This window comes from Artemia franciscana, chromosome 1 (assembly GCF_032884065.1).
Source record: "Artemia franciscana chromosome 1, ASM3288406v1, whole genome shotgun sequence".
Lineage (NCBI taxonomy): Eukaryota > Metazoa > Arthropoda > Branchiopoda > Anostraca > Artemiidae > Artemia > Artemia franciscana.
This window is the reverse complement of record NC_088863.1, coordinates 3958913-3971757: the sequence shown is the minus strand read 5'-3', so window position 1 is coordinate 3971757 and position 12845 is coordinate 3958913. Positions and strand designations below refer to the sequence as shown.

The 12845-nt window shown below is 35.4% G+C and overlaps 1 protein-coding gene across 1 annotated transcript in view; it reads right to left on the bottom strand.

The window, feature by feature from the left end:
• The window catches only part of LOC136024704 (neuronal acetylcholine receptor subunit alpha-10-like), a 644557-nt gene extending 633029 nt beyond the window's left edge, over positions 1-11528 (bottom strand). Inside the window, exon 1 of the mRNA XM_065700127.1 lies at positions 11474-11528. Within this exon, the coding sequence (XP_065556199.1) occupies positions 11474-11513 (40 nt within the window). The 5' untranslated portion in view covers positions 11514-11528. The remainder of the gene's footprint in view (positions 1-11473) is intronic.
• Between the last annotated feature and the right edge of the window lie 1317 nt (positions 11529-12845).

Here is a 12845-nt window from a genome sequence, read left to right as displayed (position 1 = left end):
CTGATCTGACAAATAGTTCTACTGGAGAATAGTTGTGAAGTAATCACGAATTAAAAGATCAACTATAACAGCAACTGATGTGACAAATAGTTCCACTGGAGAATAGTTGTGAAGTAATCACGAATTAAACGACAAACTATAACAGCAACTGATCTGACGAATAGTTCCACTAGAGATAGTTGAAATGGAATTGAAAAGAATTTGGAGTAATATATCTGAGGGTCCGACAATTTACGGCTATTGAGAAGTAATCATGAATTAAACAACAAACTATAACAGCGACTGATTTGACAAATAGTTCTACTGGAGAATAGTTGTGAAGTAATCATGAATTGAAAGATAAACTATAACAGAAACTGATCTGACGAATAGTTCCACTAGAGATAGATGAAATGGAATTGAAAAGAATTTGGAGTAATATATATGAGGGTCCGACAATTTACGGCTATTGAGAAGTAATCATGAATTAAACAACAAACTATAACAGCGACTGATCTGACAAATAGTTCCACTTGAGAAATATGAAATCTAATTAAAAAAAGTTGGGATAAAGTGATTGAGGGTCCGACAGTTTCTAGCTGTTGTGAAGTAATCATGAATTAAAAGATCAACTATAACAGAAACTGATCTGACAAATAGCTCCACTGGAGAATAGTTGTGAAGTAATCATGAATTAAAAGATAAACTATAACAGAAACTGAACTGATGAATAGTTCCACTAGAGATATATTAAATGGAATTGAAAAGAATTTGGGATAAAGTGATTGAGGGTCCAACAGTTTCTAGCTGTTGTGAAGTAACCATGACCCCTGAATCAAAAAGGCCGTAGAATAAATAGTTGAAATTACTAAAAATATTTTAGCATAAAGAGCGAGGTATTTATTTCCTCCTAAATACCTCGCTCTTTATGCTAAAGTATTTTTAGAACCCCTCATATGTGTAATAATCTCTGTTTGTTTTAAATTTTAATGCTATTCCTTACTTTCAATTTAAAAAACGTTTTCATATTTATTTTTTCATTGTTTTTTATAGTAGTGCAAGAAAATCCTGCGCCCTTTTCATTGAATTTTTCTTCCCCCTCGACATATTCCTCCGAAGAAAGGTCCTCCCACATAGCCCCCTCCCATCAACCCCAACCCCCAACCAAAAAAATTCCCCTGAAAATGTCTGTACACTTCCCAATAACCATTACTAATGTAAACACTGGTCAAAGTTTGTAACTTGCAGCCCCTCCCCCAGGGATTATGGGGGAGTAAGTCATTCTCAAAGACATGGTTATTATGTGTTTCGACTATGCTGAACAAAATGGCAATCTCAAAATTTTAATTCGTTGACTTTTGGAAAAAAATGAGTGTGGGGGGGCCTAGGTGCCCTCCAATTTTTTTAATCACTTAAAAAGGGCACTAGAACTTTTCATTTCCGTAAGAATGAGCCCTATTGCGACACTCTAGTACCACTTGGTCGATACGATGACCACTGGAGAAAAGAAAAAAAAACAAAAAAAAGAAAAAACAAACAAATAAACACGCACCCGTGATTCGTCTTCTGGCAAAAAACACGAAATTCCACATTTTTTTAGATAGGAGCTTGAAATTATTGCTATAGGGTTCTCTGATACGGCGAATGCGATGGTGTGATTTTTGTTAAAATTCTATGACTTTTAGGGGATGTTTCCCCCTATTTTTCAAAATAAGGCAAATTTTCTCAGGCTCGTAACTTTTGATGAAAAAGATTAAATTAATTGAAATTTATATATTTAGAATCAGCGTGAAAATTCAATTCTTTTGATGTATCTTTTAGCATCAAAATTCCGTTTTTTAGAGTTTCGTTTACTATTTGGCCGGGTCGCTCCTTACTACAGTTTGTTACCACGAACTATTTGACAGGCTGCGACGCAGGTACATTTTAATTAAATATATTTTATATATAGAGGTGGTTGGATTGGGTCAATTTAGGTATTTGATATAATGCACCCCACGCCTACCCCCTAATGTTCAAATATATAGCCCAAACTTTGGATAAAGCTAATAAAATAAAACAAAATATGATGAAACTACAATACTGTATTAGGAAAATTGTAAAATTACAACTTAGAATTATAATTAACAACTTAAAATTATTCCAAATCTTCATTTCAAAATCCATGTTCCTTCTATCAATATGCGTAGCAAACTAAATTGAGTTCTGTCTTTGTGGCTATGAAGCCGGATTTTCGCATCATACTCTTAAAAAGGGTCTAACGATTGACTTTTAAAAGGGCACTAAAACTTCCGATTTCCAGTCAAATCATAAAACTTGATGAATAGATATGATTAACAAAAAGCTCTAAAGCTCTTCCCTTGAGGGAAGGGCTGTGAACTATTGCGAGTGACCCATTGTTAAATTTAAAGATTTTATAGAAGAAATGGTCGTAAAAACTTTAAAAACGGACCATTCGATTGGAAAATTGAATTTTCAAGTTTAATTTTGAAGAGTCAAAGTTAATCAGAGAACAATCAGTTTCTCCCTCAATCAGTCTCTCCCTCTTAAGAATATTTTCAAATTAACCTGGGGGTGGGGGGGCACTCTTTCGATTGGAAATCAAAAGCGCCAGTACACTTTTTAAACGTTAAAAGTGATCAAATTTCACTCACACCCTCTTTTTTACCAAAATATATCCAATCAATAATTTTGAGAAGATTGCTACATTAAAAACAGATCAAAGGTAAGATAACTATGCCTCCAGGGTTCACAACCTCTAGCCCCTGGTGCAAGGCTGTAAGTTATGCAGCTTGCTTATTGTTAAAATACAAGGTGTTTTTTTTTATCAAGAAAAGAGAGCATACTTGATCCTATAAATAAATAAAAAATCATAGAGCATTAAGGTAAAACTTTAGAAAATGTCAAGAAGAATCCCAAACACAATCAAAAGACATTTTTTTTCTTTATTGGTTATGAAAAGAAAATATCAGCAATATCTAAAATGGCTGATGGTATTAGCCGTCACATCGTTCGAAAAATGTTTAGGAGCATCTTTCACTAGATCAAGAGGTACTTTTTGCATCCAGTTCTAGAAGACGACGTATCTGCAATGTGTCGAGAAGAGCTGAGGGTATAAACCTGAGGGTATGAAGTTTAAACTTTCTGGGCATGTTGAAGCAATGCGGAAAAAAAAGCTTGAGTGCAACCAGACCCCCCCCCCCCCTCCTCCATATCCTTTTTAACTAAAATCTCCTCAAAGACATCTGATCAAAATTTGTTATCTATATTCACAAAGGTCAAATATTTTAAACTCATATGTTTTTTATTTAACGTTCAGAAAGGTCTGACTTATCTGAAAAAAAAGATAAATAAATCAGCTCTAATGGTTTGTGACATCGGATCTTCTTTTGTCGCAAAAACAAAACAAAGCTTTTTATGAATGATCATGACGGCATTTATGTCAAGACTTTAAGAAACAAACAATTCCAACAAAGTTGAACATGTAAAAATTCTAACTTGTGATTTACCCAATGATATTGCATCGTATTTTTAAAGCACTGAAGAACTGAGTTCAGTGGCTCAGTTAGACGATGGTTCAGTTACATGACGAATCAGTTGCAAGGTAGTTCAGTTGCAAGGTAGTTCAGTTCCACGGTGGTTCATTTGCACAGTAGCTCAGTTCCACGGTGGTTCAGTTGCACGGTAGCTCAGTTCCGGTGGTTTGGTTGCTCGGTGGTTAGTTACACGGCGGTTCAGCTAAATCGAGTTGAGTTGCACAGGAGTTTAGTTGCGCGAGGCTTTAGTCAAATGGAGTTAAGTTGCTTCGTGGTTAAGATAGATAAGGGTTCAGTTGAAGATGGGTTTGGTTATACAAGGGCTTAGTTGTACGATGGTTGAGTTACATGGGGCTTCAGGCACAGGGTTCAATTGTTTGTGATTAAGTTACACGGTGGTTCAGTTACAGGCACATCAAAAAGCAGAAACAAAAAGTTCTGGATATTTTGACCACATATATTAGTGACCGTCATCAGTAGAAACAAAAAAAAACAAAAAAAAAAGTATATAGGTTCTAAATTTCAGATAATCATTTTAGTTTGGAATGGAACTACGGGTCTATATGATTTCTTTGGATATATTGGGTGTGAAATTCAACAACATAATGTAGTAAAGCCATCAAAATGAAAATTAATGAAACGTAGGATGATTAAGAAATGCAACGTAGCGATAAAGGTTTGTTTATATGGATGTAGGCAAGTGGCAATTTTAATGATTCTGGATCAAGCGAGAATTTTCAATCAGTATGATTTGAAGAAAGATACTTGTGACCCCCACCCCCTCCCAGGAGCTCCGTGCCCTTTACCCCCCTATTTTACATCAAGAATGCAGGGAAATTGCATCTTCTTCGAAGTAGAGTCATAAAAAGCTTTTTAAAGTATATTGTTGGAGCATGGATATAGTTTGTGGCCCTCAGCATCCCTTATCCCTGCCACCAAAAGCTTCTAATCAGAAAAGAAGCCAAATTGCTGCTTTTCTGAATTAGAGTAACCCAAAGATGTTGGCCAGTTTAATTAAAAATCTAAAGTGGCCAGAGGCCCTTTTAAGGTAATATCTCCCTCCCCTTTCAAAGTCAAATTTTCATCGGAAAGGTAAGCATGTTGGATGTTATTTCAACTGGAAGCATGTGATGATTCTTAGCTTGTATGCCTAGAGCCCAAAGATACAAATTTTGACTTCTATAATCTTCCCCCTTTCTCGTATTTCACCAATTATTTTTCAGAGTGGCAGATGTTAAATTATATTTAAAGTGGATGTTGGTATGCTTCAGGAGGGGGACCAAAAGGGCCGTTTTCAGTGCAATATAGCACTTATGGCTGGTAAAATTGATCAAGTAAAAAGTACGTTGATATGAGCAACAGCTCTCATATGGGCCATTAAATATCTCTCTAAGAAGTAACCCACTAGCCCCAGCTTTTCCACTTGAGACATGGCATCAAGTGTCATTTTTAGTGTCATTTGGCACATGTAGCTGGTGTAATCTATAGGAAGAACGTAAATATAAGCAATATCTTTTATGTGAGCTATAAATCTCCACCTCCCAATTTCACTTCCTGGCTGAAGGGTCTTGAAACGGAGGTCAGCACTGCCGATTTAGACTATAAAGGCTTATTGCCGTATTCTTTACCTTACCGTTTTTTTTTACCTTTATTAAATATCTGTCTACGATGTTTTGGTAACCCGTTAACTCCAGCCTTTGAGAAATGGTACAAAAAGTGCCATTTTAGTGTCATTAAGTATCACATAGATATGAGAAATTGCTATTAAATGAGTCGTATGCATATCTCTATGATATTCTGGTAACCCGCTGAAAAAAACAAACAAAACAAGAGCTAAGAGCTTATATGGCATTTATGACGAGGTCGTAAGAGCCAAGAGCTTATATGGTATGAGTTCTAGCAAAATTCTAGGAATCAATGGACTCCCAATTTGTATTTATATCCATTGGTCCTCTACCTTCATTCCAAACAAAAGAAAACCCTGTTTTGTCTCAAATATCTTTTATTTTTAGTGACCATGATCTTTTCCCCCCTAGACTATTCTGTTATTTTTAGTGGCCACATACCTAGAAAGAACTGTTTTCTGACTTCAAACTGTCCAAATACTTTACCCCCCCCCCCTTATTTGCAAATATAGCCCAAATTATATATTTCTCATGAATTCGATCACTTGCCTTGTCTTGTCTCGCGTTAAGCTGAAAAATTCTAATGAAGAAACCGGGCTGTTATCGAATTTTACACAGCGTAAATTTGAGTGAATGGCGCATAATGCATAAGTACCAAAATTCCTTCCCCCTTCGGAAATTACAAAACAAAACTCAGAAGAAATTCTAAAATTTGGAAAGCCTTATTTTTCACGGGGGCTATTTTCTGGGGAGGGGGTAAACGCTTAGAATTGTTTTCGTAACACTCCCAATCAAAATTTTTAGACAGCCATTTTGTTCAGCATAGTTTGACGGTCCAATAACTGTGTCTCTTGGGATACTGGGTATTTCAACCCCCCCCCCCCCATTGTCATATAATTTGCCCATTATGCTTTAAAACTAAATGTTGCTTCAAAACTAATAAAAAGGCACTGCATGAATGGTGGTTGCCAATTAGACATCTCAGCAATATCTCGAGAGGGTATTACGTTGAGCCTTTCATGGCTACTGTTACTACTTCTGCTCTTGCTATTTAACCAATTCAAATGGTGTAAATTTATCCATGTTGTCAAAGAGCTCAGACATAATTTTTTTGGAATGTTATTTAGTTTGTTTTTTTAAGTCTACTGGGGGAGGTATAAAACTAAATTAAGCAATATTATTTGTGTCACGTTTTTCAAAAGGGTGTATGTGGTTAAAAATTGTTGAAAGGGTTTCTCCTACATACAAATAGCAAGCCAAGTAATAAATATTCACAGAAAAAAAAACGAAAAGATATAAAATATTATTTTCTTCTTCCATGGAAATTGTTTTGGTTTTACTTTAATGAATCAAAAGTACTAAGACTTTAACGAATAAATATCAGCATACACATATTAAACTGATAGTTCACATTCATTTGTCCCTTTTTTCAGTAATAAGCAAATCATGTTCTGGTCTTCAGAAATCATGGGGGTTGTCAGTCCTACTCATGTTAATTTCCATGGAAGGCCGTGGTTTGATTTGTCGCTGTGAAGTATTTTTTTCAAATGGATTAAAACAGTTTATCTTTAAATGAAATTTAAACCAAAATATCGAGTTTTCCTTCAAAAATGGGGTATTGATGCACCGATGTCAGTTCAAAAATGTACTTTCATAATCTAGGGAAGCAATTTGTAATTTTTTTTTTCTTTTCTCGGTGAGATATCAGAAAAGGCATTTTGCAATGAAAATACCCCCCAGAACAAGTATATTCCAAAATCATGAAAGGATAGGGGCAAACGTCCTCTGCCAGGGTTGAAGCCACTGTATTGTGCTGTCTTCACAGCCAGGACAGGTCAGAAAAAACCAAAACAAGAGCATTTCATTTGGTATAATTCTTGCATAGGACCAATTTGTTGGAAGATTTACAATTTTTTTTTTCTATTTCTCTAGCCCCTTTTGTTAAGCCTCTATCGCTAGAGGTGGTTTTAGCTCCCTAAAACTGTTTAAAATGGGCAGGAAAGTGAAAAATATGGCCTGTCAAAGCTGAAACAAGTTTCTGGAAGCTTCTGGAATCTTAGCTTGAGTTGACTACCATCTATTTAAGTCTTTTGATTTAGAAAAAAGATCATAGATGGCGTTTGCAATAATAAGCCTACCTTTTCAATTGAACTTAAAAGTATCTTAAATTTAACAATGAGGAATGAACTCTAGCCCATAAAATAAATTTATTTATTTAAAGTTGAAGTTAAGACCGAACACTTTCTCATATTAACTGAAATATTAATTAACAGTAGTACCCTAGCTTTAGTGGCAGCATTATCATCGGTAATGTTTATAGGGTATGAGGCCTTGAGTTAGTTCGCTGCTTGATTCTCTGAGGTTCGTCTCTTATTCAAATTTTTTCCTGGTATTAATTTATGTTTGAAAATCAGGGTTGCAGGGGAAGTATATTATTAAAATGAGTTCAAGATGCTCTAAGAAGAGAATCAAACAAATTGTGATTTCTTTTATATATTTAAACCCTTAGTAGTGGGTCGATTCTGGCTAAGCTTACGGAAACAGGCCACTGATCCCCATCTCAAATCAAATAACAACCCAAGCCAGGGATTGAACCCGTGCCCTCGGACAAAGGATTATCAACCCAGCGCTTGCTCGTCTTGCTTTTACATGAATGTTAAATTGTTCCCCTTTTGAAGCAAATATTTCAAATAATAAAAGATTAGAAGGTAAAGATAAGGTGGAACTTTAGCATACCGTATAAGGACACAAGAAATCCTTACTGCAAAGCACTACGCACCAACAATTATTTCAGATTTTACTTTGTTTTCAAATGCATAATATGAACTATGCACCGTTTTTAGTGGGTCAGAGATCGTATTTACTATCCCGTCTGAAATTAGGGTGCACAATTGCTCTTTAGGTATATGCTCTCAAATTTTCAGTCAGCTCAAATGTCGATTTTTGAACGTCTCTTTAACTTTCATTTGGGTAGCTCAACTGCTGTCTTAAAACTTTAAAGAAATAGTGTCTTGAAGCGATCATCTGCAATTTTCTGCTACCAATCGTCCTGATCAACGTAGGTGTTTGCTGATTTTCACACGCTAATTTCTTACTCCTTGGTTAAAGGTATGAATGTTAACGTTCGTGAGCTTGGAAATCACGTTGAATTTGAGCCGAACACATATTATGCAGCATTTTCGGGAGAGTTGGAAGCTAGTGCTTGTGCGATGTGGGCTTTGGCCCTTCATTTAAAAGACGATGAAACACTGTCACACACAAGACGCCTTCTGGATCATTGTTTCTCTGCTGTAAGGACTTGGTTTGATGCGGTTGGTTTTACGGATCCGGATAACGTGAGTTGTATTTATTTATTTAATTTTTATATTGGTAAATTCTTTTATTTTCGTTGGCGTACAAAAAAAAACTGAATAAACCATAGCCAGTGTTAGGAAATTAAATGACTTCGCTGTAGCTCATTCAATTAAATCACATCATCAACAAATAAAAATAAAACAATTTTATTAAAAGGATTTTATTAAAACAATTGCTGGTGCACCCTGGAATGTGAGTAAGGAGGGTTCGATACATACGTACGTGCCTAAAAACGATCCATCAGCCAAAACAGATGCATTAAAAGGTTTCCTTTAAGCTTCATTGGAGATAGAGAAACCTTAAATAAATTTCATAAGTAAAACTTAACATGATGCTCCGCATGAAATATTTTTCCTTCAAGCAGGATAAAACTTGAAGTTGTAATTTAAAATAATGTAAATATCTTATAAGTGGGCTTCTAATGCCTGGACTCCACATTCAATCATTAATGTAGCACTATATTTATTGCTATGAAAATTAAGCAGTTTAGTTAGAAAATTTAGCCTTAAGTTCGAGTTGAGCACCAAATTTGCTGCTGTCTAGTTTTCAAATGTAGATAAAGGCAGCAGAGCTGGAAGACAGAAAGGGCGATTTAACGGATGAGAGTGCTTTTCATTTCTCAGTTGATTTATGTTTACATTCTCGCCATATTTACAACGTAGCTAAGTGCGTAATAAATGAAAAGAAATGCCAAAGCATAGTTTTTTAGTACCTAGATTTGAGCGTCACATTTGTCCTACAAAACCAGAAAACGGAAATAGCCATAAACTGGTTTAAACAGCCGTTCAGAAATGACACAGTAGGTTTAATATCTGCTTAGTAGTACGGAACCCAAAGTGTCAAACTCAGCTGTAATACGACTGCGCATGGCTCAGAATTTGATCCGGTGATGAGATATGTGAAAGCACAACCTATATAGACACTATATAGTTCTACTACTGCACTAGGAATGACGCATGGACGGATGGTAGATAGACATATATATTAACAAATGAACTAACATCATTTTTATACAATCCTAATAAGGAGGGTTAATGCCAGAATTGCCTCTCACTCAATTGGACTATCTGTCTTGGCTTTTTCTACAATTAGTCAAGACTTGATGCCCACGACTATTTGATTTTAATTCAAATTTGGCCCAATGTCCAGTGTATAGCATTTAAGCTTCTCTCTTCAGGATAGGCGAAGGTGCCCAATGTCTCCATTCACTTTCCAAATAGTATCTATGCATTGCATCAGCTTAGTCCAGCATTCTTAGCCAACTTTATTTTTCACTATAGTGACCCTCTCATATAAGGTCTGTGGATTATCATCAGGGGTTCCGGTTGCAAATTTTTAATTAATTAATAAATACCGGACAGTCAGTCACCCCATCTAGCTTACGTCCACCGCTTGAAGCAAGGATGTTTAAAGCCGTTGAGTGGTTAGCTCTATAAGTATCTACCTCAGTTCTACTAGTGCCCTAGGAATGACGCATGGACGGATAATAAATAGACATATCTATTAACAAATGAAGTAACAACATTTTTATACAATCCTAATAAGGAGGGTTAATGCCAGAATCGCCTCTCACTCGGTTGGACTATCTGTCTTGGCTTTTTCTACAATTAGTCATGACCTGATGCCCACGACTATTTGATTTTAATTCAAATTTATTTGAAATAAGATAGTTGAATTATTTATTTGAATTAAAAAAGTAGAACTGAGGTAGATAGTCATAGAGCTAAGATAGTCATATAATCTATAGTTTTCCAAGTGTTAGGTTAAATGGCACGATTAAACGTGCCAAACGTGTGTGTCTACATACGCTGTGATGTGAAAGCATCTCATTGGTTAATCCAAACAAGAAAATGAAAAATGTTTGAACAGCCTTTATCCAATAGCGTCAATTGGGGGGGGGGGGGGGGTTGGCGACTGTACCCCATCTGGCACCCGCCCCCCAGGCTTTGTAAAGATGTTTTAATAATTTTGTTGACATTTTCTTTGGAAAAACAACGAATTTCCATCTTCCTTAATATTGAAAAATAAATTTGCCCCCTCCCCCGAAAAAAATCACGAATTGAAGCCATTTCCTATTTTAATACTAATAGTTCCCATGTATTGTCTGCTAATACTATATATTTGTATGGTTTTCCATATTAGGAAACGGATAGAAAACCTACTTTTTCAAGTGTCCCTTCACTTCAATTGGTCAATCATAAAACCTACGGTTGGAACCTGAAGACTTATTCAATACGACAAATTACAAACGGAATACAATATTGGCACAATAGTCATCCTCATTTCATCCATATGTGGCCTGTAATGCAGCCCGGAAATAAATCCTGAATGTAAAATATAAAAACTACGCATTATGTAGACTTTGATGGTCTGGTCAACAATTAACGTTTAAAAATTAGTATGGCTATTGTCATCGTTGAGAATGGCCAAACCCCAATCAATTCGACTAAACATGCTTCTACGTCCTCCGAGCTCTTCAAATGGTCATTTGAGAATGAATGCAGAAACAAATTAATGACCTCAGTAGATTATTCTGAATTAATATTCCAGCTGTGAAATCCTTTTTCTTCTTATGTGATTTTCAGACTCGGCCTCATAATTTAAACTGGGAATACAAAGCATAGTTTCTCGATTTATAAGATCCCCATCCCGTAATAAAGGGGTCTCTGTGGGTCAGAAAAAACTAAATGTTAATGTATAGAAACACGGTTTATTTAGTAAATAATATTTTCAACCCAATTTACGAACAAATGCGAGAACGCGATCTCGGAAATATGAGTTATTTAATAGCTTCGAAAAAAGACATGAAAGAATAGTTAGAGCATATATCAATAAATAGAAGCAAGTAATAACTAATAGCTAATTAAATATGTGGGTTAAATAACATTTAAAATGTTATTTAACTATTTAACTTTATATATTATTTCATTTGGAGGGTTGTCGCAACAAAAAGGTTGAAAAATGATGATAAAAGCTTACTTTGACTTAGCTTAGTTCTGACAGACCGCGAATGTTGCATCGACTAGCGAAAATTGCTTCACCGAGCCACAAAAAGGCCATCCGAAGCGAAAAAATCGCTTCGTCACGCTTCAATATTAAGCTGAAAAAGATCAAGTAGTAAGACAAAAAAAGAAGAAAAAATGAGAATAGATGTTGAAAAATCAATAAAAACCATTAAGTCATATACTGTATTGTATGACATAAACTGTAAAGAATACAAGGACCTGGGAATCAAAGAAAATATATCGAAGGAGGTGGCAAAAAACTTGATGATTCGGGTAAAAATGTGTTTGGTATTTGTCCGATCTTTGAAATGCTCTTAGTAAATAAAGGGAAACAAATCACAAGTAATTTACTTGTAGGTGAAGTAAGCAAAGTAAGTAGTTCCTTTTTACTATTTTCGTCTCGTGAACTATTGTTTTCTAAGCAATTTTTTGTTGCTGTCTGTCAGATGAGCTTCAAAACTCTCGCTCGCCTGCATTAACAGCGTAGAGTAGACTAACGTCAGCACCATAGTCGTCTTCAGAGTGCAGTGTTTCCAGTTTTTTTACCTTGTTAATCTTCAATTGAAGATGAAAGATGGCTTTCAGGCTAAGAGTTATCTATCAATTTTCTGGCCACATAGCGTTGGCTTCTCCGTCTTGTCGTGAGATGGATAGGTATTCAGTGGATTTCACAAAAATTGGTAGAAGTACAAACACTGGCCGAGTAGACTGTTCTGAGTGAGATTTAAGGGTTCTTTTGGTCGATAATTTCAGTAGTAAATCGAATACGTACGATGTCAACCCATCTTGCTTATAGTTTTCTTCTGGGATGTTTCCTAAGAGCCTAACCTCCAAGTAAAGAGGGGAGAGAATGAAGTTGTTAAAAATATTAGTAAAACATTGTTTAAATAAGACTTGTTTTTAGTTTCGTACCGTGACAATTTCAAAAAAAAGCATTTTTAAACTGAGTGAGTATTAGCATTTTTAAATGGGTTTAGAGCATTTTTAAACTGAATGAGTTTAGAACCCCCCCCAAAAAAAAAAAATAATAACCATTTTGTTTCACGTCATATTGTATGATTTTGTGTTGATAAAAGCATTGAACACTCCCTAAAAAACCTTAATCCATTAATGTTATACATTTTTCTTTAAAAAAAGTTTAAATATTTTTTTTTAAACTTTACACACTGACAGTTTATAGCCCACGTGTCGAGTACCTGGGACCAAGCTAAGCTGTCTCCTGCGATTGCTCCCCAAGGGAATATAAATCCTGTCAAAGTTGATACTGTGAAGGATACAGAAGATGGAGGAAATGAATTAAAGCCATAATTTCTTAATACAATTTGCTATGTCGCCACATCATGACT